Here is a 26181-nt window from a genome sequence, read left to right as displayed (position 1 = left end):
CTTCAATCAGTCTGTTCAATTTAGATTTCAAATAAGACTTGATAACATTCAGTCCAAACCAATTAAAATGTTGAATAGTCATTTTGCCAGTGTTATCTGGTGTTTGGTACCTGCTTTATTTTACATTTACAAAGGCAGCCATATTTAAAGTGGGGAATTCCTCAATGATTATGCAGCTGAATACTTTTGCACAGCTTGACAACATCCATGAAGCTGCACATTGCACATGCCACTTTCACATTTGCAATCTGCACTTAAATTACAATTTGACAGATAATTTTCTTTTTATGCAATTGAAAATAATTCCAGGCCTTAAATACTTAAGCATCCTTTTTGCCAGTTATTTCACTTTGTACTTGTTTTTCTTGCAAGTTTTATGCAAGCAAGACAAGCAGACTCATGAAAACCTGCATCAATAAACATATGAGGTTTTGATGGAAGGACTTTAATGCAGACAGCAGACAAAAACTGTTTCACTGAAACATGAAATCCTCAACCTTACAAAAACTAATGTCCAATTGGTGTAAAAGTAAAAAAAAAAGAAAACTAAAATAAAATAAAAAAATACATCACAGGAGAAGCACAAGCAATCATTGTGTGAATAATAGAATGATCTGACTAACAGCAATATTTGCTGGAGAGTTAATTACTAAACAAGGAGCAGGTGGTTGATTAGAAACAGCATGCAGCTGTGAGGGAAGGCGAGTAACTTGATGAAGAACTGAGAAAATGAGAGAAATGTCTGATGAAACACACAGAAGAAAATACAAATACACAAGAACTAAAATAAAGCACATTAAAAAAATTAAAGTCTCAAAGATCGTGACCGTAGAATCATATTCTGCGACATGAAATCATCCTATTTTGTCTTTAAGACATGTCATGATTGCAAAAGGTCAATCTTCCTCCACTGAGACAGCATGGATGTTTTACTTATATTATTGGATTCACCATTCATTAAGTTTTTCCCCACATAACCTCAACATCAACTTTGAACTAAATGTTGTCAATACAGTGTATATTTCTCAATGTTTTGCATAAAGCTACTTATTCATTTTGCCAGTGCACTTAAAATAATGTATTTGAACTTTTTTTTTCGGTTTTCTGGGCACCTTGCTTTGATTTAGATGGACTGACTGAAAGTTAACGTTTTTCCTTATCCTGAGGTGAGGATTGGTTTTTGTATCAAGCAACAGGACTTTCAATTTGGAAACACAATTTTAAAAAAATGTCAAATGCACAATTTTTTAGTAATCAGCCTCTGAGGCGTTTTTGTGTGCTTTATGTATTTTTTTAAATTATTTTACAAAATTATTTTGAGAACATTCTAATATGTTTGTTTTTGCTTAATTTATATGTATTTAACAGCAAAGCCTGTCTAATTAGGATTTTTTTTAACCTATGAATTCAGAAACCGGGGACATTCCTTAATTTTGCACCTCATTCGTCCCCCAGGACGACAGAAGGAGTAGCCTGTGAGAAATCGGTGACTTGTTATTCCCTTCCAGCTTGAATGAAATAGAGCTTTTGCTTTCAAGTTGCACAAGGATCTTTCGCAACAATCTGGGTTAGTTTGACATAATTGACTTTTGACATAATCATGGTAAAAGCTTGAATGTGTGGTTTGAGGTTTTTGAGGTAATTTTAAATGTGTTTTTCCTCTTACAGAACTACACTGTAAATTGTCCTTTCATCTTTGGGCTTGAGAGAGCAACCCAAACTATTTTTTTATTTACAGTTTAGATAGAACCGATTACGTCAAAGCTTTTATCTCGCAAGATTACTCCGAGCTTATGTTGCTTAAAAACTCACACTATTAGATTAAACTTTTTTTTTTTTGTGTGCTAAATAAAGCATTATTTTAAAATCTCTTCTTTCTTATGCCCTTCTTGCTACTGTGCACTATTTTATTTTTATATTTGTATCATGTTCGAATAAAATTTCATTTCATTTCATTTCATTTCAAAAAATGACAAAGACATAACAGATAAAGGTCAATTCAAATCTAACTGTAAATATTTAAAGAGCTTTATGGGATCTGATGATTTACACTGTGGTCACAAAACTTCCTGCTTTATCTATATAACTTCCCACTTCTCTGTAAATTTATGTTTCGGTCACAATGAGGCCATGCAATCCTCAGAAACCAACGCTGGAGACACTATTTATCCCTGCAGTAAAACCAGAGACAGGAGTAGTGCTGAACATAAAGTTCTAATATTTCCCATAATTTTACTGTAGAAATTTGAATAACATGTGCTCACACATATAAATATTTCTACATTAAATATGTCCGACTGTTTACCAGTACATTTTATCATTTTATATATTTCTCACTTTGTGGTAAAGTAAATCTATTTCCTTCACATCATTCAGTCAGTCTATTCAGTATTTTTCTCAAAAATTTGAGAATTTGTAAAACTTCCATCAAATCATTAATATCTTGTTCATTTACAATTTAGTCTAATCTGCTTGATAAAATGCATCTGTCTGTTCCCAATGTTGATTGTCTGTAGTTACAAGCTTCTTCAAGTAAAAAGGCTGCATGTAGCTCAATATATTTATTATCTGTAAAATTATATATTTTACTAAGATTTTATGCAATACACACACAGAAAGTAGTGCATAATATAAAAATAAATGAAAAAAATTACTGACCTTTTTCTTTACATTGAGTAAAAAAACAACCTCTTTTTTGTTTGTCTTTCTTTTTTTAGAAATAAGCAGAAGACCGTGTGCGTGATCAGGTTTACGCCTGTTTTTCGACACAACTGTCTTTAGGAGATCAGGCTCTGAATGTTGTGGGGATACGTTTATGCTGCAGAGTCAGGGCTTTTAGTCAAAGATGATGTGAGGCTGGATGGAACATAATACAGGGCAAACCTTGAGAAAAATCAGTTCCAGGCTTTTCAAGACCTCCTAGCAGGACAATGACCCCAAACATCCAGACAGAGCTGCACTGGAATAGATTTGATCGTGGCATAGTCATGGGTTAGGATGGCTTAAAGTTCTGGTAGAAATTCTGTTGAAAAGCTGTGGCGAGATCCATTGTGTTACAAAGTATTATCTCATGTGGCCTGAATGCAGGCAATGCCACAGTTTATATTTCTATATTTTGTAAAAAAAGATAAATAAAACACACATTTTATATAATACTACTTATACCACTTTGTTAGGGTTTATCGGAAATTGTATGTATACCAAAATGTAAAATTGTTCAAGGTTATGAATACTTCCAATAGCCATTGTACATAAAATAGTGGAGCCATTTTGCTAAAAAAAAAAAAAAAACAATCTCAGAAACATTAAAATAGACTTTAGAGTGCTTTTGTTAAAGTTAGTCCATTATGCAAAGACGGCAGCTTAGCCGTTTGAAAATGGGAGAACCTTAATGTAGAAGACTGACGATGCAGTGTTAATGTATGTATGGCTGGGCGAACCTGTAAATGATGCAGGCGCTGTTTCGACACGTATCACAGTTGGCCGTGTCTTGTCCCGTTCTGTATGAGAGCCTGCAAAGAGAAAGAGAAACGGTTCTGTGAATTACAGCCGCATTTCCATATGTCAACAGCGATGGGCGTGAGCAATCAGATTTTTTCTAGTTACAGCTGAACTAAAGAACACTGCAGTGTTGATCTTGCTGATCTCTTGGATTTGGTTAATTGATGTGCAGATTTGCTAATTTTATCTGGTAAAGTGATCTTGCTTCGCAATGGCAGTGCGTTATAATTTCTGCAGCACAACTTGCATAATAGAAATCTTCACAATCTGTGCCACTCCATACTTTTCTCTCATCTAGCAATGCAATCACTGTGCTAAAAGCCCTCTACAAATCACCAACGGTAATTCAGGTGTTCTCCCCCGAAGAAAGAATCTCCTATGCACTACACGACTGTAATTGCTTTAACAGTCTCCATCTTTCAAACTCAGATTATTCATAACCTCGAATATAAATTTCCTTAACCAAGTGCACTCATTGTTACTGGCACAGCATGCGCCTTACTGCAGTAGTCTTTAGCAACATAGGAAACATCCAAGAACGGTCGCGTTCAGGCCCTACATGTAACTGCATGCTGTCACGGCGGCCCTTCGCCCTGATGGATGACATGTGGCGGAGGTCGAACCCGCCCGCTTACGATGGCATGGGAGGTGACCTCATTGAAGAGGGGAACAGATCTGCTCCTGCGCGGATCGAAAATGCTGATGAGCGCTGAAGGGCGACAGGTTTATTCGCCCTGCCCTGTTCTCAAATGAAGGGTTCTCCAACAGCTGTGAGCAAGGACAGGAACTCGGCGCAAAGACAAGGACTGCTCCAGAGATGCGCAGCCTGGATTTATCTTTAGATTCGTGTCATTTAACCAGCCTCTCTCCGTTACTCACCACAAGTAATAGTCACTATGTAAATTTAACACAGCCATTCACAAAAGGATGTCCATGACCGAATCTACTGACAATGAATTGAAACCAGAATGATTTGCTGCTGAGGTGTTTGTTCGTATCAGCTGTCCTGGGACACGGTTTGTCCTCAAGATTTGAGCTGCGCTGTGCACACCCCTGCACATACCTGCTGCTCCGCCTGCCTGAGCACTGCATAATGTGAGAACAAAGGTCACCATCTTGAGTGGCCCTTCATGTTTCATTTATAGTGCAATGCAGTGTAAATTTACATTTTTTGTAGCAGAATTATCATCTATCTATCTATCTATCTATCTATCTATCTGTTTGTACCATCTTTGATAATATTTCAAGGAACATAGCCCCTATAAAAACCTCATTTGGTTTTCCCCTTCACATGTTTTACTTCTCATATTAAACCTTGAGTGTAATTGACATACTTTTACCCAAAAAATTCTAAGGAAAATCCTAAAAGAAGTGAAACATGCAACAAATAAATGGGTTGCTTGTGCTTCCTATTCTTGGGATATCACAAAGAACCTCGACCAGAAAGTCTGACTTCACTAAATTTAAGGAGATGTGAAACATATGGTGAGCACCAATCTCCTAATCAGTTTCTTGCTTTCATAAAGTTTTGGTCTTATGACAAAAGAAGAGGGGGGGGAAGCAACTATTGATTCACTGACATGTGATGGACCAGTGGTAATGACATTGTACTAAAAACTACAAGAAATTTCACCATCACATAGTGCTGTGAGTATAGTCAGCTGCTGTTTGCTGAAGATTCGATGTGCCAGAGCAATCAATATCTGTTAACTTTGCCATTAAATCCATAAGGCTAAGCAATATCAGGCACGATAGTCCAGACTATGGTGAAGATAAAGCTAAAGGTTATGATTTAAGTTATTTACATCTTAATCAAACCACTCAGTGACTGATCCAAATGGCTGAAATACCTCCTCGGCATGCAGCCAAATTCTCCAAAGTCCTGCTAATGACCTGATTATTTGCCTCAGGTGTGTTGAAGCAGGCACACATCTGAATTATTTACCAGCATTTCAATCAATAGTAGCTTTATATTTCAAATCTTTAAAAAGAAATTTCGCAGAAAGTCAAAATTACTGAGGAAAGATTGTTTTTCCAAATCTGGTTCTCAACAGAAAGACACTGATTAATCATATGTTGTCTTCTCGTTAATTGACCAAAACAATTGTTATGATTTTAGTCATAATCAAGCAACATCAGCCTGCATCCGCACCCAACATTTAACCACTTGTTAAATTTGCTCCTGAGGCTTTTTTTTTTTCTCCAGTCATTTTTGATACAAAATCAGGACCAACTGAAAGAGGCACATTTAAAACAAGATTGAAAGCTAATTACTGAACTCTTCTGTAAATTGCAGATATTTTTTTTTTAATTCTGCTCAAGCACTGCAATGACTACAGTAGACAATGACAAACGAGAAGGTTTCTGCAAAGAAATGTCAAAATATTTATTGCACCCTTTTCTCTAAAATAAGGAGAACAATAGAATAGACGGTATGATATGTTGGTAAAAAAAATGACAAAAAAATTAATTTTACTTCTTAAAGACTTGCTTAGAATCTCTATCTGGATCTTGTTCCTGGTCACATATGAAAACAGCTTTTTATGTGCAGACAGTCTTCAGTTCAGTGCAGTTAAGGATAAAATATTCTGTACAGCCCAGTTTTTACAAGAGCTACCGTCCATGCTGGCCTGAACCGAGGAAACTTAGATGAAGTTTTGCTCCCGTCTGAAATTTCGTACGCAGCAGCTGCTTGGCTACAGATGACCTTTCCCTTTGACTGGTTCATCAATATAAGTCTTATTACAGTAAAACCGTGAGAACTTTTACTTCCTTTAGTCTAGAATCTGGAGATTTTACTCATTAACTAAGAACATTTGTTCCCACTGGGTTCATGCAACGTGCCACACAGGGAATTTAAGATTCAGAGTTTTTAGGGAGCAGCTGTGATAAGGAATGAGTCAGCGGCTTTAAAAAGTACAACCTGTCTTGCTATTCTTTTTCATTTCCTTTTTACTACACACCAAGCCAGAATATCAGTTTAGGATTAAATGCAACTACGTATTGCCCTACAAAAATATGTATAAACACAGAACTTATTTTTTTAATTGTTTGTGTGTTTTAGCTATTCATGTGTGGCTGTGATCCTTAAGTCCACCTAATGCCGTCTGTTCCAGTCTTTTGCTGTATGTATCGACCGGCTTTCAGCCGGTCATTCTACCACGTACATATGTTTCGAGTTAAACCAGCATAGCTCTGTCTATGTGTTTTGGATCATTGTCCTATTGCAAGTCTTTTGCAGGTTTTAACAGGTGTTGCTCCAATAAAGCCCTTCATGGATTTTATCTAAGTATATTAGATCAGAAGAGCCTGAACACATGACCACAGTTTTCAGATTTGTATGTTTTGATCCAGTTATGAACTACTGTGTTGTTCTTTCACAAACAATTGCAATAAAATACCTTAGATTTTAAATTTTATATTTGACAATTGCTAAAAAAAAGAAAAAAGAAAATCAACAATCAACTTCTGGCACTGCAGTCAAAGCCCTCCAAGAGTTGTTTTTACATAAACCTAATAATGTCACATCACCAGCCTCTGACCGACAATGTTCAAAACTGAATTTCCTATAAAAATAGGTTAATTTTGTTCTCTCGTGATCAATTTCTTTGGTGTATAGGATGTTCTGACACTGCAGTAAGTCGGCCAACGTATAAAATATAATGCTAACTTCAGAAAGATGTTTTAGAGTACAGCAGAGATTTAAAAAAGCCTATCCAACTGTCCAGTCATGTCAAAGCAGAAAACACGGTTTGTGAATGTACCAGAGAAGGTAATCTAGCAACGCCGGCTCACAATGCCCTAACACCGCAGACCGCAGATGCTACAAGCTGGCAGAGTTTTGTAGAGATGAAAGGCAGTGCTATGAGGTCGCACTAATTGGGCCTTTAAAACAAAGTCTCACAGTGGCACCAGGGTGCCTTCTTCTGCAGTGGGAATGAGTAACACTTAAATAACATTTTGCCCTGGATTCGTTGGGATTTTGTAGATGTTGTTTTTGTGTTGCTTTAAGAGCCTGGCTGTGAACAAAGTTCTAGAAATGTAGTTAGCCAATATAAATTTCACTCTTAATATGTAGCACACATTTAATGAGATTAGGGTATTAGAGAAGGATTACAGTCAACTGACAATGTGGAGAAAAGTAACCTGTTATTGCTAACAATACCAAAATCAAAATCAGCTTTAGTGGTCAAGTTTGTGCATACAAATAATTTCACTTCAGTTCAACTTTGCTTCCAATCTACAATTTAAATATAAATATGTACACTTCATGTGGAATTTCACAACTCACACATTCAACTAGACAGGTTTTCATGTTATGATTGTAAAATCTGTATTCTGGTATTTACTCAAGCGTAACTATGAAATATCACCAAACTAAATGCAGTTTTCTTTTGTGATAGCCTCTTTCCCAATAAAACAGCTTTTGGCCTTGTAAAACAAACTCAGGAATACCTTGAAGATCATGAGGGGCTCAAAAAGGTTTCTGATGCCCAGGATGCCAGTCTGATAAGATGTGAAAACATAAACAGCAGACGAGAAGCAAAACTATCTTGCCAGTCATTTAAAGTTTCCCCAACAGCCTTGTTAGGTCCTCACTTCCCCTAATTGCAACAGAGTGTCATGCTTTTATCTTTCAGGAAATAAGAAATATTTTCTTGCAGTTTTGCAACGATATGTTGGTTTGATTCTTGCTTGCTTAATATTCCGGTTTCAGTTAAAGAACAATTTGAGGTTGTCCTTTTCTGATTCTCGAGACATCGTATATTTTTAACCACTGCCAGTGACTTTGACACCTTTTGCTGATTAAGCTTTCACAATTTTATGTTGGACCAGTTGTTTGCTATTTTGCTTTTTTTTTTTTTAATGATATTTCATAAAAGGGGCCTCCTCTGACAAAAAAAAAAATAAAAATAAAAAAATAAAAATGTGCCCACTGTTTTTTTTGGTCCATTTTTCAAAAATGGAATTGCACGACTTCTGTACAGATCATAAACATGTTTTTTTCTGATTTATTTTGAAGTGTTCTAGGAGACAATCCTGTTTGCAGTGGCACACACCCAATTGTCTTCAAATATTGTCATTTCAAATTCATTAGCCTGATGAAGCGTTGTTTCTGGTGAAAGTTATCTTTCTGTATGGCAAAAAAAAGTTACGGCCAGATGGAGTAGTAGTGCATGATTAGTAGGATCCTGCAGTACTTGATGGCATGTGTAACCCACATGTATATGTGTGATACTGTTAGTAGTATTTTATTTCTGTAGGATTTTGTTTTGTTATTTAATGTTCCCAGCAATTCAGTTTATATTTTCATTTTGAGTTTTCTTGTCATACCAGAAACCGCCAGCAGGTGGCTTGTGAGTTACACTCTGGTTTAGACAGCAGAAAATTATTGGAAGAAGAAGAAAACCGAAGCTGGCTGTAGCACGTTGTGCGAATTACTGCATGCTATAAGATAAATTCTTGATTAATTCCGGTAACGGTTAAGAGAAAAGAAGATCCGTGACCTGATCCCTGGCAGTAAAACACATTTTTACTGTGATTTTCTCTGGTGAGTGTTGTAACGTGTTTTTGCAACCGAAATCAAGCTAATGCTAACTGGCGTCACAGGCATTACTGCTCATATATTCCGACAAGGAAGAACAGAGAAACGTAAATAAAACCAATCGGAGAAATGTGTGAGATTAAAATGATGATTTTCACTGTATTGCATTTTTTGTTATGTACAAACTAAGAGGTCGGATACAGTGTGATACGTTTGTTTTGCAAGCTTGCCATTAGTTGAATATTATTTTTGTGATGAATGGAATTTATTGCTTCTTGCATACTTTTGAAACTTAATAGTTAATTAAGTTCTATATATATGCAGGTTGGTTTTTTTTAGAACCCCATTCAACTTTGAAGACTGTCCAGCTGCACAGCATCGCAGGCCTGGATTGGATTGCTGAGCTCCAGGTTTCAACCCAAGACCTGGGACTGCTGGATCCGCTGCCTACTTTGCACTGGATAAGATAAGATTTTGGATCCAAAGAAACACATGGCCATTTAACAAAGACTTGACTGACTGACTTAAATTACTGAACTAAAAAAAAAAAAAAACTTCCAAAGGACGAACTGAACTATAAGGAATCTGAACCAAAAGAAAATACACTGCCTGATATAAAAAAGGTGGACACTTTATGTTGGGGAAAAAAAAGAACTGTACAGTAACATTCTGTTTCAAGTTGTATTAAATAATCTGTTCATTCTTGATAATATGGTTGTTTGTACTTATTATCCTCTTTTTTGAACTTAGAAAGATAGACTAACTGTAACTTCAACATTGAAATCTAAGTTTCTCAACTTATCTATTCGTAAGTTACACTAGTTGGTTACACATGCAATGATTTGAATCAGTTGTTCTGAAACAGAGATATATCTAAAATATGCAGGGCATGAGTCCCTGAGGACTGAAGTTGTTAAACACTGATCTAGAGCAATGATTAGAAGATAGCAAAGTGAAGCCGAGCTTTTGTGAAGAAGCCCCCAAAAAGCAAAATTATTGAAAACCAACATGGAGTGAAACGGCTACAAGTTGCCAAAAAACAAAAACAGACAAAAATAAATAAATTAAAAAAAAACCTCGTCAGGCCTAAAGATGAATGTTTGAACGTTGAAGAGATTACTTTTTTTTTTTTCCTTACAAATGCCAAATAGATCATTTAAAAGCAATTTGGTATTTAAGCGTATTTGTTGTATATCAGGACTCATAAATCAATTTAACTACATCTAAATACTTGAATAGGTCATGTTTTCTTATGCTGATGAGGAAATTACTTTGAAAAAGGGAGTTTCAACAAGACAACAACTCCAAACGCACCAATAAGTGAACAGCAGCTTGACGACTTAATGATATGTAGAGGTCTGGCCAATTCTGGAACTTTAATCCAATAGAAAACCTGAGGGCTGGCTTCTAACACACCGTTTCTGAGCCAAAACCAAGAAATGCAGAGGTACTGTGGAATGTCGTCCAATCGTCCATGTCCAGAATACGTGTTCGTAAATCCCAGAGGATGATTGACTCTATGAGCTGCAGATTTAAAGCTTCTTTCATAGAACATGGTTCTGAAGCTAAATATTAATCCAGAAACTAAATCATTTAGCATTTCATTACACAGAAAATGTTAGATTTTGAAAAGAATTAATGCTGATGCAGCTGTTTTCTTTTTTTATGTGTTTTGTTTTGATTTTACCAGCCTAACCTCTTTGCTCTATTTCTCTTGAGGGATGAGTTTCATTCTAACGTTTTTATAATGTTTAACCTTTTGACTTTTGCGTTTATGTTTCTCGGTGGGGCAGTGCCTGTATTCATCGTAGGAAAGACTACAGTCTTTGCAACCTTGCATTTTGATGTGGTTTTGAAATTATCTTTAGGTCTGTGTGCCAAAAACAGGACAGGTCAAAGAAATGAGCATGCAAAAATAATCAGATCTCCAGAGGCCGTTGTGGTGAACAATGTCTAAAGAAATTAAAGCAAAAGGAGCCCTGAAAGCAGAATCAACAAAATAAGGTATAACATCTTCTCGAACAAAAAGAAGTTAATGAAGGCAGGAAGCCATTACAATATGATGAATGGACAATGGAAAAATTGAATTTTACCTGAGCTATTATAAACATGAGAAACAGATGCACTGATCCAGGACACATGTGACAAATGGACAGGGAATCAGGACTAAGAAGCCAATACTAAAAACCTGAATAACCAACAAAAATCTAAGTTCAACACAAAACTCAGGAAGGAAAGAAAAAGCCCAATTCTGAAAGCCTCACCCGTCACCAGTTAATTGGAGAGTGGTGCAGTTTATTTTATCTAGCTTCCCCAGAAATCCCTGCATGTAAGGTAAAAAAAATGTTGATTGCTACTTTTTGTAGGGTTTAAAACCGATCCTTTTTTTTTATGCAAACTGTTTAATCTTTTCTGTAGCTCAAAATATTTAATATAGCCTTGAAGCTAACAGTGACATTAATTTAGTAAAGTGGTTTAAATCCAACTGCAGCTTTACAATGTAGTAAAAAACAGGTTGAGCCCTGACCCTAACGCTAACATAAAGACGCACCTATGCTGTGAAAAACGATGTAACTGTGTGAAACATCACAGTCATGATGACGACTGTTAGCAAATTCATCATCGTTGGCCTTTATAAAACGTGTTGAAATTAAAAAAAAAATGCTGGCTGAAGTTCATGAGTAGCATTTCACGTTTGTTGTGTGTTTTTCTGCACCCCAAACACACATTGTATCCAGCATTCACAAGCATTGAGTTTCTGAGTGAAAAAAAGATTACTATTATTATTTTATTTTTTGACTTAAATATTTTACAAAGGGAAGTTTTGAAAGTTATGACTTCAAACCTCTACCCAAACAGATTCTCACCTAAGGCTTGTGCCTTATTATTGTCTCTAAACCCTGCGCTTCTTAGGGATGAAGTATCCCAGCTGGTTTATGGGACTGCAGGAACTACTATGGGAAATAATCTTTTAGCCCTTAGAAAGTGTGGTTTTTCAGGGGCACATTCAAAAGTAAGAGAAATAGAAGCTGAGCTTGCTTTTCTCTTAAGGAATGTATGTTTTAATATCTTATCATTAAAATGTTTTCATTTACAAAATGAAGGACCAAGGGATAGGGAGTGGGAATCATGAGTGTTATCTTTGGAATTGCCATTCCGGCGATTACAGGCAAAAATCTCTGCTGAGTTTGAGCAGATCCTTCGATACAATGCCAAAAAACCAAGAGATCTTGTTTTATGTTTAATTTGTAGCAAATTAAACAGATAAAACAGATCACTCTGAAGATAAGTAAAATTTAACTTAAGTAGAATTAGCTGCTAGACAACTAAAGACTGGCATGACAGGGAGAAGGTTTCACCATGCCATGATACAAAAATATTTTCAAAAGCCTTCTTTGCTTGGTTTTCCATAATACAGTAAAATATGACCTTTTGCTATTGGGTGGTTGAAATATTCCTGCTACCTTCCACTTCCTTTTGTTATTCTCTGCAGATAGGCTCTGGGATGTGGTCATATAAACATACATTTTTGCATGTATTAAAGTTGAGATTCATCCATAATCCAGGTCTAATATTCCCTTACAGGAAATCCCACGAAATTCTTATTCTGTCATGTGAGACGTGATTGCATATTTCATACAAGTGTACACATATGGAAATATATAAAACCATGGGCATCACGTTTTTAATTTCCACCATGAAGCATTCCAAATCCACAATTATACATGTGGTTTTTAAAGTGACTCAAATCATTACACATGGTTTTCATGCGATTTCTACATGTGACATTCCTGGGATTTTTCTGTAAGGGCAGTCGGTGACATAATTCTTTATTTTTCTCTTCTGAAACAAGTTCTAATTATGTCGGTTTACGCAGTTATTAGTCATGATGAGAAAATACTGTGTCATTTACAAGCTTCCCGGTTGGGTTTTGTGCCCTTGTGAAAGTCTTGATTGATGCTTTTCTGTGTCTTGATACCAGAAATGACTTGGAGGTATCATGTTTATTTCCAGTGGTGCATGGCAATAAGAAGTAAGCAGTAAATCCTTAACGTTTCAGTATGATCCTGCTTTAAAAATTCTCTGTGCGTTGCACAGAATTTGCATGAACTTAATTTAATCAGTACTCTGATGCTTTTGTGTAGAATTACACAGTTAATTGCACTATACTTACCCTTCCCTCTGTGCTTCTCCTTTCTCCAGCTCCTGAATAACTCCAAGAAGAACCTTGATGGTCTCCTGGCTTGAGCTGATGAGATTCTCCATGGCCTGCAGCTGTGCTTTCATATCCTTGTCTCCAGATAAGGGTATTATCTCCTGGCTGCTCCCCAAGCCTGGAGCTTGTATGCCTCCTGGTGGAAAGCTCTCATCCCCCTCAGCAGTTCTCTGCAGTTTAGAGGAAGCTGACGCATGCCTCGTCCGACACTTCCCTTGCGACTGCACAGAGCATTTAACGCTATGAGGAAAAGTCTGCGACTGCCGCTCATTCAGCTGTGGACCCTTTTTCCGTTTACAGCTCACCGAGGGACTTCCTATGGCCTCCACTTGTGTCAGAGAGTTCCACGCTACAGGGCCCGTGCTCTTTGGCTTGTGTTCTGAGAACTCAGAGTCCCCCAGCTGGCGCTTTGAGGATGAACCAGGGTCAGTGTCGTCTTTGAATAATCCTTTGTGTTTAGTCCACTTCCCACACACTTGGTACTCCGGTTCATTTTTAGAAGACTGCTCACTCGAATGTCCCTCTTCCGTAAAACGTGAGGAGTCTGGACACAAAGGTCCATCCACACAGTTGGCACTCGACAGCAAATCCTCGGTGCCGCTGCTGTCATCCGTGTGATGAAGCAGGGCTTTTGTCTGTCCTATAATCTTACCCTTATACTTGGAGGATTCTCCAACCGGCTGCCCATCGTCTCCCGCTGTCTTTATGTCACTCAGAAAACCATTGTTTTCTCGTCTGTAATCTTCCACCATGGCTGTATGTTTAAACGTGTGCCCTTTTTTCCTCTCCAAAGGAAATGTTTTGTATCGCTTAGTGAGGTCTGGTGAGGTCTGGACACCAGTGCTCCTGGTCACATTCGGAATCGAGCGCCTAGCCGGCATGGTCATGTACTTCCTGTGTGTTACCTTGCAGGAAATAGACCTTGAATGTCTTCCCCGCTGCTCTTTTTGAGCTTCACAGATATCTTTGAAACGTACTTGTAAGGCCTTGTTTCTCTTTTTCACCTCTTGTCCGCTTGAATCTGGTCCAGAGTGCGATGTGTGTGACGGTCCCTCGTCTGAGTCTGAATCATCTGAATTTGACAAAACAATGCATGTGGTGTCCTCTTTGCTCACCATATTTCCTGAAATAAGAAGAAAAAGTAGTTTGAGTGTTGCATGTTACTTCAGAAGCAAAAATGTATCTTTTCGTAAAATAGAGGGAACATATGTTCATGGTTTTATGGAACAAAGACAAACTAAGTAAGAAGCCTTGAAGTTTACAGCTGAACACACTCGGTAAAACCAGAGTTTGTCCTTATTTTGTTTCCTCTTCATACGCCTCTTTATATTATAAATTTTGGTGTCTTTTGGAACAAGAGACTTTTGGCACCACAGCAATTTTTTGCTAGATGCATCTGTTTTTTTTTTTTGTATTGGATGCTTACATGTCATCACTTCAAAAAACCTTTCCACGTCTTGTTGAAACCACAAATTTTAATGTATTTTAATGAAAACGTATTCAGAAAAACACAGTAAAGACAGCATACACAATACGTATGCATGCCACACATTTAAAATATCTATTTGTAAAGCATTTTTAAAAATGGACATCTGTCATTTTTCCAGCCATACATGCATTTATGTTGGTCTATCACACAGAGCTGCTCATGGAAAGAAGTCAGTCTGACCTAAGACGTAAACCTAAATGCATTTGATCATCCACATCATTTTTAGTTTCCACCATGTTTTTATGGGAACACAAAACAGAGAGAAAAGAGTTTTTCTCTTCACCGCTGGCATTGTTGTACTTATAGCCTTTGCCCATGCAGTGGCATCTCACAATGTAGCTTTCTTGCCAACTGTTTGATGATTTGCTTCGAGACCTTTCTGGAATAATAATTTCCTCCACCCTGCCATCCGCGCTGGTTCTGCCGTTATTTAAAAACAGTTTATAGACTCCTATGCACAACTCGGGTTAGGAGGAGCGTTGGCTGCTAACGCTGTCTAATACCGCTAAATCCGTTAGCTGTTAAGATAACATGCAGTATGAGCAGGTATTGCTATGTGTGCTTCAGTGTATCATTAATTCATAGCACCGCCAAAGTGAATAATTTAGCTTTTGAATGTGATTAGACTGTGACACGCTTATTTTACTTATTAATGCTGTGGTGAAAGAGCAGTATTTACATGTCTGACTCTGATGATGTGGTCTGTGGGGATCCCTGCTGGATCACTGTAAAACCTGACCTCTCTGAAGTAATGGTGTACCAATTACTTCATGATTTAATGTGACATTGACCTGAAAAAAAAAAAAAAATATATATATATATATATATCTTCACATGAAATGTACGTGAGGGAACACATTAGATAAACGTTCAGACTCAAATCTAGGAGCTTATAAGAAGTTTTGCTTTGCTGCTTTTTATATCTTAGATGCATCTGAATTACTTCTCACCGCTGTGCTACAGTACAATCAGCCACCTATTGCTTACATTTCACTCCAGCATCCACTTGCTTTTCAATAAACCTTGCGTAGCAGCCTTGTGAGCTGCTACGTTGAGCTTTCTAATGGTATATCCACCATAGTGGTTCGAGGTGTTTTGCTAAGAAATGGCTGGAGGGTGCTTGGTGCTTAGCCTCCTAGCTAAAGGTGTTTACTATATAATATATTCCTCCTGTGGTTTCAGGAACCCGCCAGCAGAAGAAATGGCCTCGGAGCAGCTGTGGCCCACACATGCTACGCTCTACAATAATAACTGGTGTTGAGCTCCTCCATCTGTATCCACCTGTAGGCGCTGAAAGTCCCCGAGGGGAAATTTATTATCATCACTCCCAGGACCTCAGCTGTGCTGAGTGGAGTGGTGAGGTCAAAAACTAGACACAAAATATGAACGGTGCATGCTCAGTGATCACATTTTAAAGGGAGCTGGATGAATGAAATGACCTTAATAAATGTAAAAAAAAAAAAAAAGAATTAAAAATTAAAAAGAACGAACAAGAAAATATACGGATCAATTGGAAAGATTAAGAAACACTTAGCAACAAAGAGCTACTCCCCAGCACCCAAAACATTATTTATTTATTACAATAAAAAAAAGTAACATGTTTAAAGGCTCATATATCTGTTAATGGAGCGTGATAAAGAGCTAAAACTCAAGTGCATTATTCATGAATCTATTTCCCGAAATACAAGTTACTTTAGTTTATGCTGAACGTCTAGGAATGTGTTGACATTTCAGTGCTAAAGTACATTGCTAAGTTATACAAAAACAAAACAAAAAATAACATATAACACTAAAAAAAAACACAGCAAAGCTCAATCTACATCTTTAGTGTCAAACTCATTTTCCTTTTTGGGCCAAACCAAGATAATGACTGTCCTCAAGAATGTAATAATAAACACACCTATTAAACTGTTAAAAATATTATAGCTTTCTCTTCATTTAATGAGCACTTCTTAAAATTAAATATTATTGAACACTGATATGATTTGACACTATACAAATAAGAACTGATTTAATTTGACTAGTAAAATAATACTTAAGCACACGATAGTTATCTTCAAGTTCTATTTTTGTGACCCTCTACAGCCTTGAGGGCCACATAAGCAGCTGTGGCAGGTCACTATCATCTTTTTTGCTCCAGATTCAGATCCAGATGCAGATTTCAAGGTTACGGTCAGCTGAGGCCAACCTGACTTCCGAGCGGAAGTGACCTGAAGACAGCACTGCAAGCTCCTGTAATTGCAATTCTTTTAGACAAAAGCAATTGCATCATGGAGCAAGAAAAAGCTCTTGTGTAAGTCAGTTGTCTTTACACACAGTTAACGAATCGTGTAGAAAACTGAGCTGAATTATCAAAGAGGTAGGAAGCAAACATTAGCTGAGCACTTTGGTAAACTCCTCAAACAGAAAAGCTACAAAAATATCCAAAATGTGTGTTTTTTTGCAGACAAGTATGCCAAAGTCATAAAATTATTCAACGCTAAAAGATAAAGCTATGCATGGTGGGTGCTGTAATGTTTGGGTGTCATAGTAGCTTTTTGAAACCCAGTTAACCCTTTGTTGGAGCAAAGATGAGTGTCCAGAAACTCCAGAAGAACAAAATATGTGCCACTGTCTAAAAGAAATCATCGCTCATAAGTAGTGCACAGTCACAAAAGTATTGGAAACCATGCAATACTAATAACTTGTAGATAGGTAGCAGACAGACTGATATATTTTTTTAGAATATTAAAATCCTTTTAAAGCAACATAGAAAGCCTAATGGTAAACATATTCTGAATTTTGCAAAAGAAAAAAAAAAAACTTGCCTGCTGTCGTACCCCGTATTTGATGCTCAAACGATTCCTTTATTGACCTTGTGTCTTCTTAAAAACAGTTGAGCATCGTAATTGATGAAAATCTACATTTTAAAGCTCATGCTGAGAATCATTTGAAAAAACAGAGACGAAAACTGGGTTTCTTTTACATCGACGGGTCATGTTTTCTTCTTTAATGCAAGGAATCAACTTGTTACTCAAACATTTCTGCCTCTTTTAGACTATGGAGACATTTTACATGTGAATGCTTCCATCTTCTTCAGTTATTGGATTAGCGTGAGGCACTACGCTAAATAATTGGATCTCAACATGTTATTCATCATTGCACTTTGTATTCTTTAGTTATTTTGCCATGTCTATTGACATGCAGTTTCCATTGGTACACTTTTATTTACAAATCAATTACTGGCAAGCTGCACTCCTATCCCAAGATACCATCACTCTCTGTGTTCCTTCAGTCTGTACAACATAGGGGGAAGGCAGTTTTCTCTTTCTCTGCACCATGAGCATGGACTCATCTCCAAAAAGAAAACTAAACTGTCTGATTCGTTTGGTGCCAACTTAATATACAGGTTAAAAATACCATGCTTTTGCTTGACCATTGCGTCACAATTAATTATTATCTTACACATTTTGACATTTTTCTACTGTTGCTTTGTATATAACTTTTATGATTACATACAATGTTGGAACATATTGCTCCTGTAGCTGAGAATTAATTTTCTCAGTAGGACATAACCTGCATAACTTAAGGTCAAACAAAAGTAAAAGTTGTAGAACTTCAGAGCGATAACAATAAATCATCAACACATTTGGTATCATAAAATAACTACAAAAAGCCACTCATAGACAATTCTGAGAAGTTTTTTTTTTTTTTTTTTTTTTTTTTTTTTTTTTGCTGTCACCCATACCTAAAAAAAATCAAAAATAAAAATTTCTGACTCAGCTGGTATGAAGTATTTCCTATTTCAAGTGCATGAAATATATCAAGCAGTATGAGGAAATGAAATGATGTCTGATATGGTTGAAGGGAAACACCCGAAAGAGCTGGTTAATCATTTTCATATGACAAGACAGCACGCGATAAATAAACCCCAATGAATCATTTATAACCACACAAAAGCCAGCTATTCATGGTGCTGCTGCTCCCCCGAAAGTAATTATGTTCTATCATCCCGCGACATGTAAATCCATCAATGTGATTGTTCTGATGAGACACTGACACCGAAGAGATGTTTTCCTTACTGCCCATTTTACCATCTCTTAGAAAGTTATAAAAAGACGACTAGATTGCCATAATGTTAATTTCTAATATGCGGGACATTTACAAAGAAACTGCTTAGTCAGGATCGTTTTAAAAGGATGCACGCTCTTTGATGTTGTCCAAACTGACTTTGTTCTTTGTAACTCTGTTGCTTTTGTATTTATGTGTGGGTGTTTTTTCTTTTTTTTTTCTTCATATGCCAGCTCTGACTATGAGAGAGGGAAGAAAACGAAAAGGAAATGTTGGTGTGTGGGCCTTGTAGTCACCTTTTCAAAGAGACACCTTTCCCGGCATCTCAAGGTGCGCCCGCTCACACTAGGCATAAACACACTCAAAAGCAGAACCGGAGCAGATAACAAAAGGCAGGGGGCTGTACTTTTTGCAGGACGCCTGCCTTGTGGATCACCGTGCAATCTGCCCATGCCAACCCAACTCTTAGCTCGGACATTTGAAGGCACCGTATGTATATATATTATATATATATATATATATATATATATATATATATATATATATATATATATATATAGTGTGTCTTGAAAGAACACTGATGTTCCCAAAACTTATTTTTTACGTTTTATCATTTGGCAACCACAAACTTATGCTACACAAAACTGTGAAGAGAATGAAAAGTGCCACATAGGATCCACAGTGTTTGCAAATAACGATCTCAATAGTGTGGTATGCATACGTATTTGTCTTCCTTTTCTTTGACGCCCTTAAAACAATGCTATTCAGCCAGTTGCCGTCAGTCAACAATCTCAGGGTAAGTTAGTCTGAGTAGAAATAGAGGTGTTCAGTGAAGATCTCAGAGGTTTGTTTGAAGATCGTAAAAAAGACCAAAGAAAAAAACCAGAAGGTTCAGTTGGGAAGTTGAAAGCAGTGTGAGGTCGCCCTAAGCTTTGAACTTACTACAAAGCACACTTTAATCCATCATGTCAAAATGTAATGAATTCGGACCAACGGCAAACCTACAGATGCATTATTGGTGTCCATCTATTCCAGGTCCAGAAAAGACACCATTAATAAGAGAAGTAACCACAAGATGCATAATTTCTCTGGAGGAGCTGCAGAGATCCACAGCTTATGTGGGAGAATCTATGAAAAGCACAGTTGTTGCACACTCTATTAGCCTGGTTATTATACTGGCCAGGCTTCCAAATATTGAATTAACGTTAATGGTTCAGTTTAGCACCTCTCGCTTCACAGTGTGGGATGGTTGTTTACCTCGTAGGCAATTCCCAGCAAGTTTCATAGCGTTGAGCAGGCGCATTAGATATGCCATGGCCAAACGTTAGCCACAGGGTAAAATTTAAAACCTTAACAGAGTCCAAGCAATTGTTTCTCAATAGTTGAGAGTCCAGAACATCTGTATGATGCAAAGTGTAGAACAAGGAGTTGGTAGGCTAAACATCTGGGCTTAATTAAAGTGTCAGTTGTTGAATTATTGACAGGAAGCAAATAAACCCTCTCTGTAGTTAGCTGTAAGATTGATTTCTGGTCAATCTACATTCTTAAATTAATCTAGAGCTAATTGGCCTCACCGACAAAACTCTTTAATGCAATACCATGGCGTTTAAGCATACATATTTATAGCACATTGTGGTATTACTATAAATTATTCTATGGGTTATTTCATGTTATATTCATTATATATTTCTAGTGTTGTGTGAAGAATACACAACATATTTTGGTGTAAATGACGGTTAATTCGTTATAATAAATAAAGACACTCCACATTCCTCATAAACAAAATCTGGTCCCTCAATATATGCCATTCACAGTGAAGTGTGACATCATTACATCATTACATAGGTTATATTTTTAGATTTTTTTTTCCTTAGAGGTTTTAGCATGTTATTTTCTCACTAGCTTAACGACTTTGTTCAACAAACTATTTAACTGTAAGGTTGAATTATTTTTAAATAAACTTATGTTACTACATAAGTTTAAACATAAGTTTAAACACACACACACACACACACACACACACACATATATATATATATATATATATATATGTGTGTGTGTGTGTGTGTGTGTGTGTGTGTGTGTAGTATCTTTCATGTTTTAAAAAACTAAGCCTCATCCGTAAGTTATTCATAAACAACAACTGCCACTGAACTATTGGCTATGGTTTTCTTGATGGTGCCCCGATGTCGTCGTTTCAAACTAATTTACTAGTTTTATAAATAATTACCCTAAACAGTTATTTATAGTTCATCAGAGCTGAGACGTGACTTCTTCTAGCACAACACTTCAAATCTGAAACTCAGAGGCATCCAAGCTGACTAAGCTTGAGGCATTTTGAAAATAAAAATTCACAATAAACATTCATTTAAATGTGTAAAGCAATTGAAAGCATACCTGCAGTGAAGGGTGGTTCTAAAAAGGATTAATTCACACGTGTAATTTAGCAATTATGCACAATTTGATGTTGCTCTGTTACAAAAGATCCCAATATATGCATAACGTATTGTGGTTCTGATGGAACAAAATGTGAAAATATTTTAAAACATGAGATTACTTTTGCACGAAGGCAACTGTTAGTCCCAATTGTAGCCAAACTTCAGGAACTGCAATAAAACAAATGGACCAGCTCATGCTCATCATGCAAAAACAATATGGGGTCCCATGACTTTACATTCAGTGGTTTTGAAATACGGAGCAGATTAATTTTGTTGTCGTGGTATGGCTGCTTACTATGCACTTTGATTTGTCAAGTTGCTTGCTGAAGTGGTAGCTCAGATTAAAAAAAATGTTCAAGGCTGATTCACATGAGATCATACTATTTCACACTCAGAAACCCCAATCTCACACCACTGAAAAGGTAATCACATCTGCAGGAAGTCTTCTTTGAGCACACGCGATTTCCTTATGCAGCCATGTTGCACGTAAAGAGGCTAATCGACAGTTCAACGAAACAAGAAAAAGGAAAAGAAGAAAAGCTCCTTAATGAGTTAATATTGTTGGAAGTCAGATGCAGAGAAGGCGTGAGAGACTATTATGAGACGTGGATGGAGTCAGACTGTTTGAAGAGAATTTCCTTTTTTCCTCCTCAGATGCCTTCTTTTCTCCTCCTCCTCCTCACAGCAAGCGATCTCTGCTAATGACCTGAGGTCCTTCCCTGATTTGGCCCCAGCTATCCAAAGGATTATGAATAATGCATTGAGTCTAAAATTGCAAAAGTAATCCTCTGAAATCTCCTTATGTACCCTGACAGACCACGTTGTCTGCTCCAATTGCCCCTCAGTTCTTCAAACTGCAGTGCTGAATATGTGTGTGTGTATGTGTGTGTGCTTAGGGTAATAAAGCATCTTTAGCCACAGCAACGTCATCCATTACCGTGGCCAGAATGCTGTAGAAACATATCTGTTTATGAGGACATTTAGTGTTGGCTTGGATCAATTTTCAATGCAATAGCGAGCCTGCAACAGTGCTGACTCATGATTTCTTCCTCATCACGAACCAGAGAAAATTGATGCAGCTTCGCTTGGTTCGGCTTGTATTCCTGTCTGGTTGCATCAACATAATAAATACCGAACTGTATCACTAGGGTATCTACATATGATAGCACTGTCTAGCCACTCTCATTAATGGTTAAGTAACGATGGTGGCCGTACGCTTCTTAATATTCTCACGGCATGCTGAGCGCTTTGTAAGCACGACTCAGTCTTGAGTGTTTCAGTTCATTGTCTTAGAAAAATGCTTTAAGACATTTGCTTATTCAAATGGAGAATGCTTCTTTGTCATCATGCAAATCATCCAATATGCATTCTGCTGTGCAATGACTCGTCTTTGCAGAGGGAATCTTTAGTTTACTTTTTTTTTGCATTAATTTCTCCTTTCACCAGACGGGCAATTTAAGGAATCTGATGACAGAGTGCATCGTATTCCCTCCTTCTCTTGTACATGATCAGCACGTACTACGTTTTGCATAGTTGCCCCAGTGTGGGGTTTGTGCAGCGATTAGATTGCGCCCGTTGCAGTGATGTATTTTCCCCTACATGCTCAGTTCAAAACAGTGCCAACTGTGGCTTTAAGAGAAGACATGCACATCATCTTCATTCCAGCTGTTGCTTAGAGCTATATGTATCTATCTGGGCCGCGAGTAAGACCTGTGAAAGTTTGCTTTATGACTTTATTAGCTTTAAACATTTATCACCGAGTTGCAGTATCCATTATGGGGGACCTCGATGAAAGAAGCTTCAATCTCCTTAGTCTTGAATGAGAGCACAGACTGTGAAATAGATCCTTTAGGAGAGTCGGCTCAAAATTTAGATATGAGAAATGATTTTAGCAAACATTTAGCAAAATCATACTAAGGAAAGGAGAATAGGAGAGTGGCACCATAAAACTGCATGATATTAGGTAGTAAAGGAATGACCTGCAAAAAGCAGAGGGGTTTTGGGTGGCAGTAACAGCTGAGACCTAAGACAAGTGCAGCCCTGTGTGTAATGCTGTACCCTAGAGTCCTCCGGATCAAACATATTAGCCATGATAAGTCTGAAACCAGCTTTCATCACATTTGAGCTCAAAAATTACACCAGGTGATTTATGTAGTTCACAGAACTTGATGTAAAAAAAAGGGGGGTTGGAGGGTTTCTCCTACAGTACATCCTCTGTCTGCTACAGTTGAATACACAATAGTCTATTAGTGAGCTCTCATCAATGTTCTTCTGTGTCAAGCCCTGGCAATCCACAAGTATAGCAATCTCGATAATCAGCTTTTGCCTCAGATGCTGCAGGTCTGTCAGCAGCTACAAAGACATGCATCATGTTGAGTTGATATGAATCAAAGTCAAATGACTCCGACACTCATCATTTTTCCTCATTTGACTGTGAAGGAAAAATCTAAACCTGTCTTTGTCTTTTGAGAGTATCTGTTTAATCTTTTAAATGTCTTTCTGCAAGCATTCCTCTTGCAACAAGATTTGTCACAAAAATTGAGCATATGCAGTGAGTTTAGCAGAAATCTGTTAAATTATTATGGATGCTTCTCCTTTACACTTTCATCGAGTTGCAATTTTGGTAGTCAGAGCAAATAACTCTTACTGCAGTGCACAAGAATATGTGTGCAAATCCCACAAATGCATGCAAGAAAGTGTCTTACCTTGGAAAACTGATCAAAGGTGAAAAGGACAAGAAAGCTCAGATCCCCTGTAGATCCGTTGCTCATCCATGAATTTACAGGGTGCCGTCCAGCCTCTGGAGCAGTGCTCGCAGGGTAGGGGAGGACCGAGAGAGAGGCAGCCAGTGCAGTGACAGCTGGAGTAGTTGTAGCACATCCGGCAAAGATTCAGGTTATCGAGAAGGGAGAGGAGGAAAAGCAGACAGACATCGTCTCCAATGCACAGTGATATATCCCCCCCTTTCTTCCTCTTGCCTTTTTACTCCAATCTCCTCCTCTCCCCTCCCCCCCCTCTGCTCTCCCTCAAACACCTTATTCAAGCATCACTGACACTCATCCACTCTCGTCCCCGCACTCACCAGGAACAGGCACTCACACACGCAGCGGAGATTTCCACCTCACATTGCTGCTGTTGCTGCAATCCCTGTGCATTGAAGATTCAGTGCGTGTATGCGTGCATGCGTGTGTGTGTGTGTGTGTGTGTGTGTGTGTGTGTGTGTGTGTGTGCATGTGGGAAGAGCAGAGAGAGGGGTGGGCTTGTGGGTGGGTGGAAGGGGAAGGAGGACGAGGTGGAGCAGGGAGGGGTGGTACGCAAGCTGCTGGGGAAAGTCCGGAGTTGGTGAGCCGCATCGTCGGCAAAGACCCCCTCAACTTGTCCTCCACAGGCTGGCTCCCCTGACACCGAGCTGTTATATAATCTGAAGGGCTTCGGGAAATGGCAGAGAGGGGGAGGTGAGAAATATTAATGCATTGTGTTTTTAATTGGATGTCTTCTGCCCTCCTGTTACTTTAGTACATCTGACACATTGTTTATTAGAAGTGGTGAAGGATGTGGGGGGGTGAACCGAGAAAAAGAAAAGGGTCACCACTCAGCTTCGTAGAAAGGAGAGAGAGAGAAAGAGAGAGAGAGAGAGAGAGAAGAGACAAAGCGCCAACAGGGCAGAAGTGTTAATGAGAAGATGAGACAGAAGAGAGAATGAAATGACGGGACTGAATAAAGGGAATTGTAAAACAGAAAAAGGCAAAGGGAGAAGAAGTACGGAAACAAAGCGGTTTTTGTTTCTCGCTTAGTTTTTTCTTTAAATCTAAAGTTTGTCAAGTCAGCCTTTTTCATAGTCCATTTCATGTAATGGAGTGTATTTTGTGAGAATAGAAAAAACAACTAAGACCACAGTTGTAGATTATACAAAAGATCACATGCAGATAATTTTCCCCCAAAACAGAGAAAGGACATGAATCTAGATAAAACTTTGGAAAAGAGACGTGCCTGTGGATCTCAGGAGTGTATGAATTAACATGTAAAACTTCCTAAACAAAAACAAGTATTTTTAAAATCTTTGTTTAATTTAAAGCCAAAGGAAAGATTTTAGTTTGGGAGAAATGTGTTCAAATCTTTTTATGTTGGTTAAAGACCAAGCACCTGGATTCTGGTTATTAAAACAATGTTTTGATAATTTGAGAAAAAGTGCTTTGCTGTAATCCAGTCTTCCACAGCTAAAAGCATTCCTAATTTTTCATTTTTTTCTAAGTCAGATTTCATTAATGAGAATGTGAATGATATGTTCACAGCATAGATTCAGCTGAAGATTAAAAAAAAAAAAAAGAATGTGAATGATATGTTCACAGCATAGATTCAGCTGAAGATAAAAAAAAAAAGATGGACCAAGTCATCCACACTGAAAAGAATAATTTCTGCTTATGTTATAATTTATCTTGAAGACACTGGACAATCAGTATTAGACTTTACTAAGGGAGTTGACAAGATTGCATGTGAGGTTAACTTTAGCAGCAAATAGATGTTACAAATATGTCCGAAATTCAAAACTGCTAGATTTTATTTGGACAGCCATTAAATATTTTCATAATGCCATAATATTTAATTTTAAAATGTGAAAGGCAAAGGCAAAACCATCACTTGTATTGTATTCAGCTAATGTAACTAATCTAGGTCATACTTAGCAAATGTCGCTAGTTAATGTCCATCAGTAGCATGACTTAATTTAAAGACAGTTGTTGAAAACCGAAAGGTTTTAGTTAATTGGGTGCCTGTCTGTCAGATATACAAGTTAATGGCTCTTTTGTTCCCTCTTCATTTTCTCCTGAATCAGAAAATTTATTAGTAGTTTTATGGGACCCCTTTCAAGCTGGACATTACTTTAACTACAGTGCTTTCCTGTGGGGTGACCATGACTGATGCATTGAATTTGTAAGTCTGGATT

At 37.5% G+C, this 26181-nt stretch overlaps 1 protein-coding gene and 1 long non-coding RNA gene across 2 annotated transcripts in view; one reads left to right on the top strand and one right to left on the bottom strand.

Moving 5' to 3' along the window:
- The window catches only part of insyn2ab (inhibitory synaptic factor 2Ab), a 33686-nt gene extending 9242 nt beyond the window's left edge, over positions 1-24444 (bottom strand). Inside the window, exons 1-4 of the mRNA XM_007545344.2 lie at positions 24322-24444; positions 23945-24099; positions 13221-14385; positions 3441-3512 (exon numbers count right to left, since the gene is read on the bottom strand). Of these exons, the coding sequence (XP_007545406.1) occupies positions 3441-3512; positions 13221-14380 (1232 nt within the window). The 5' untranslated portion in view covers positions 14381-14385; positions 23945-24099; positions 24322-24444. The remainder of the gene's footprint in view (positions 1-3440; positions 3513-13220; positions 14386-23944; positions 24100-24321) is intronic.
- On the top strand, positions 8717-9698 carry LOC103133559 (uncharacterized). Its single transcript, XR_475764.2, has 2 exons — positions 8717-9052; positions 9371-9698. It is a non-coding gene; the product is annotated as an uncharacterized LOC103133559 (long non-coding RNA).
- Positions 24445-26181: the final 1737 nt, after the last annotated feature.

Source organism: Poecilia formosa, unplaced genomic scaffold (genome assembly GCF_000485575.1).
Source record: "Poecilia formosa unplaced genomic scaffold, Poecilia_formosa-5.1.2 Scaffold12, whole genome shotgun sequence".
Classification (NCBI taxonomy): Eukaryota; Metazoa; Chordata; class Actinopteri; order Cyprinodontiformes; family Poeciliidae; genus Poecilia; species Poecilia formosa.
Note: the sequence above shows the minus strand (reverse complement) of the source record. Positions and strands in the feature narration are given on the sequence as shown.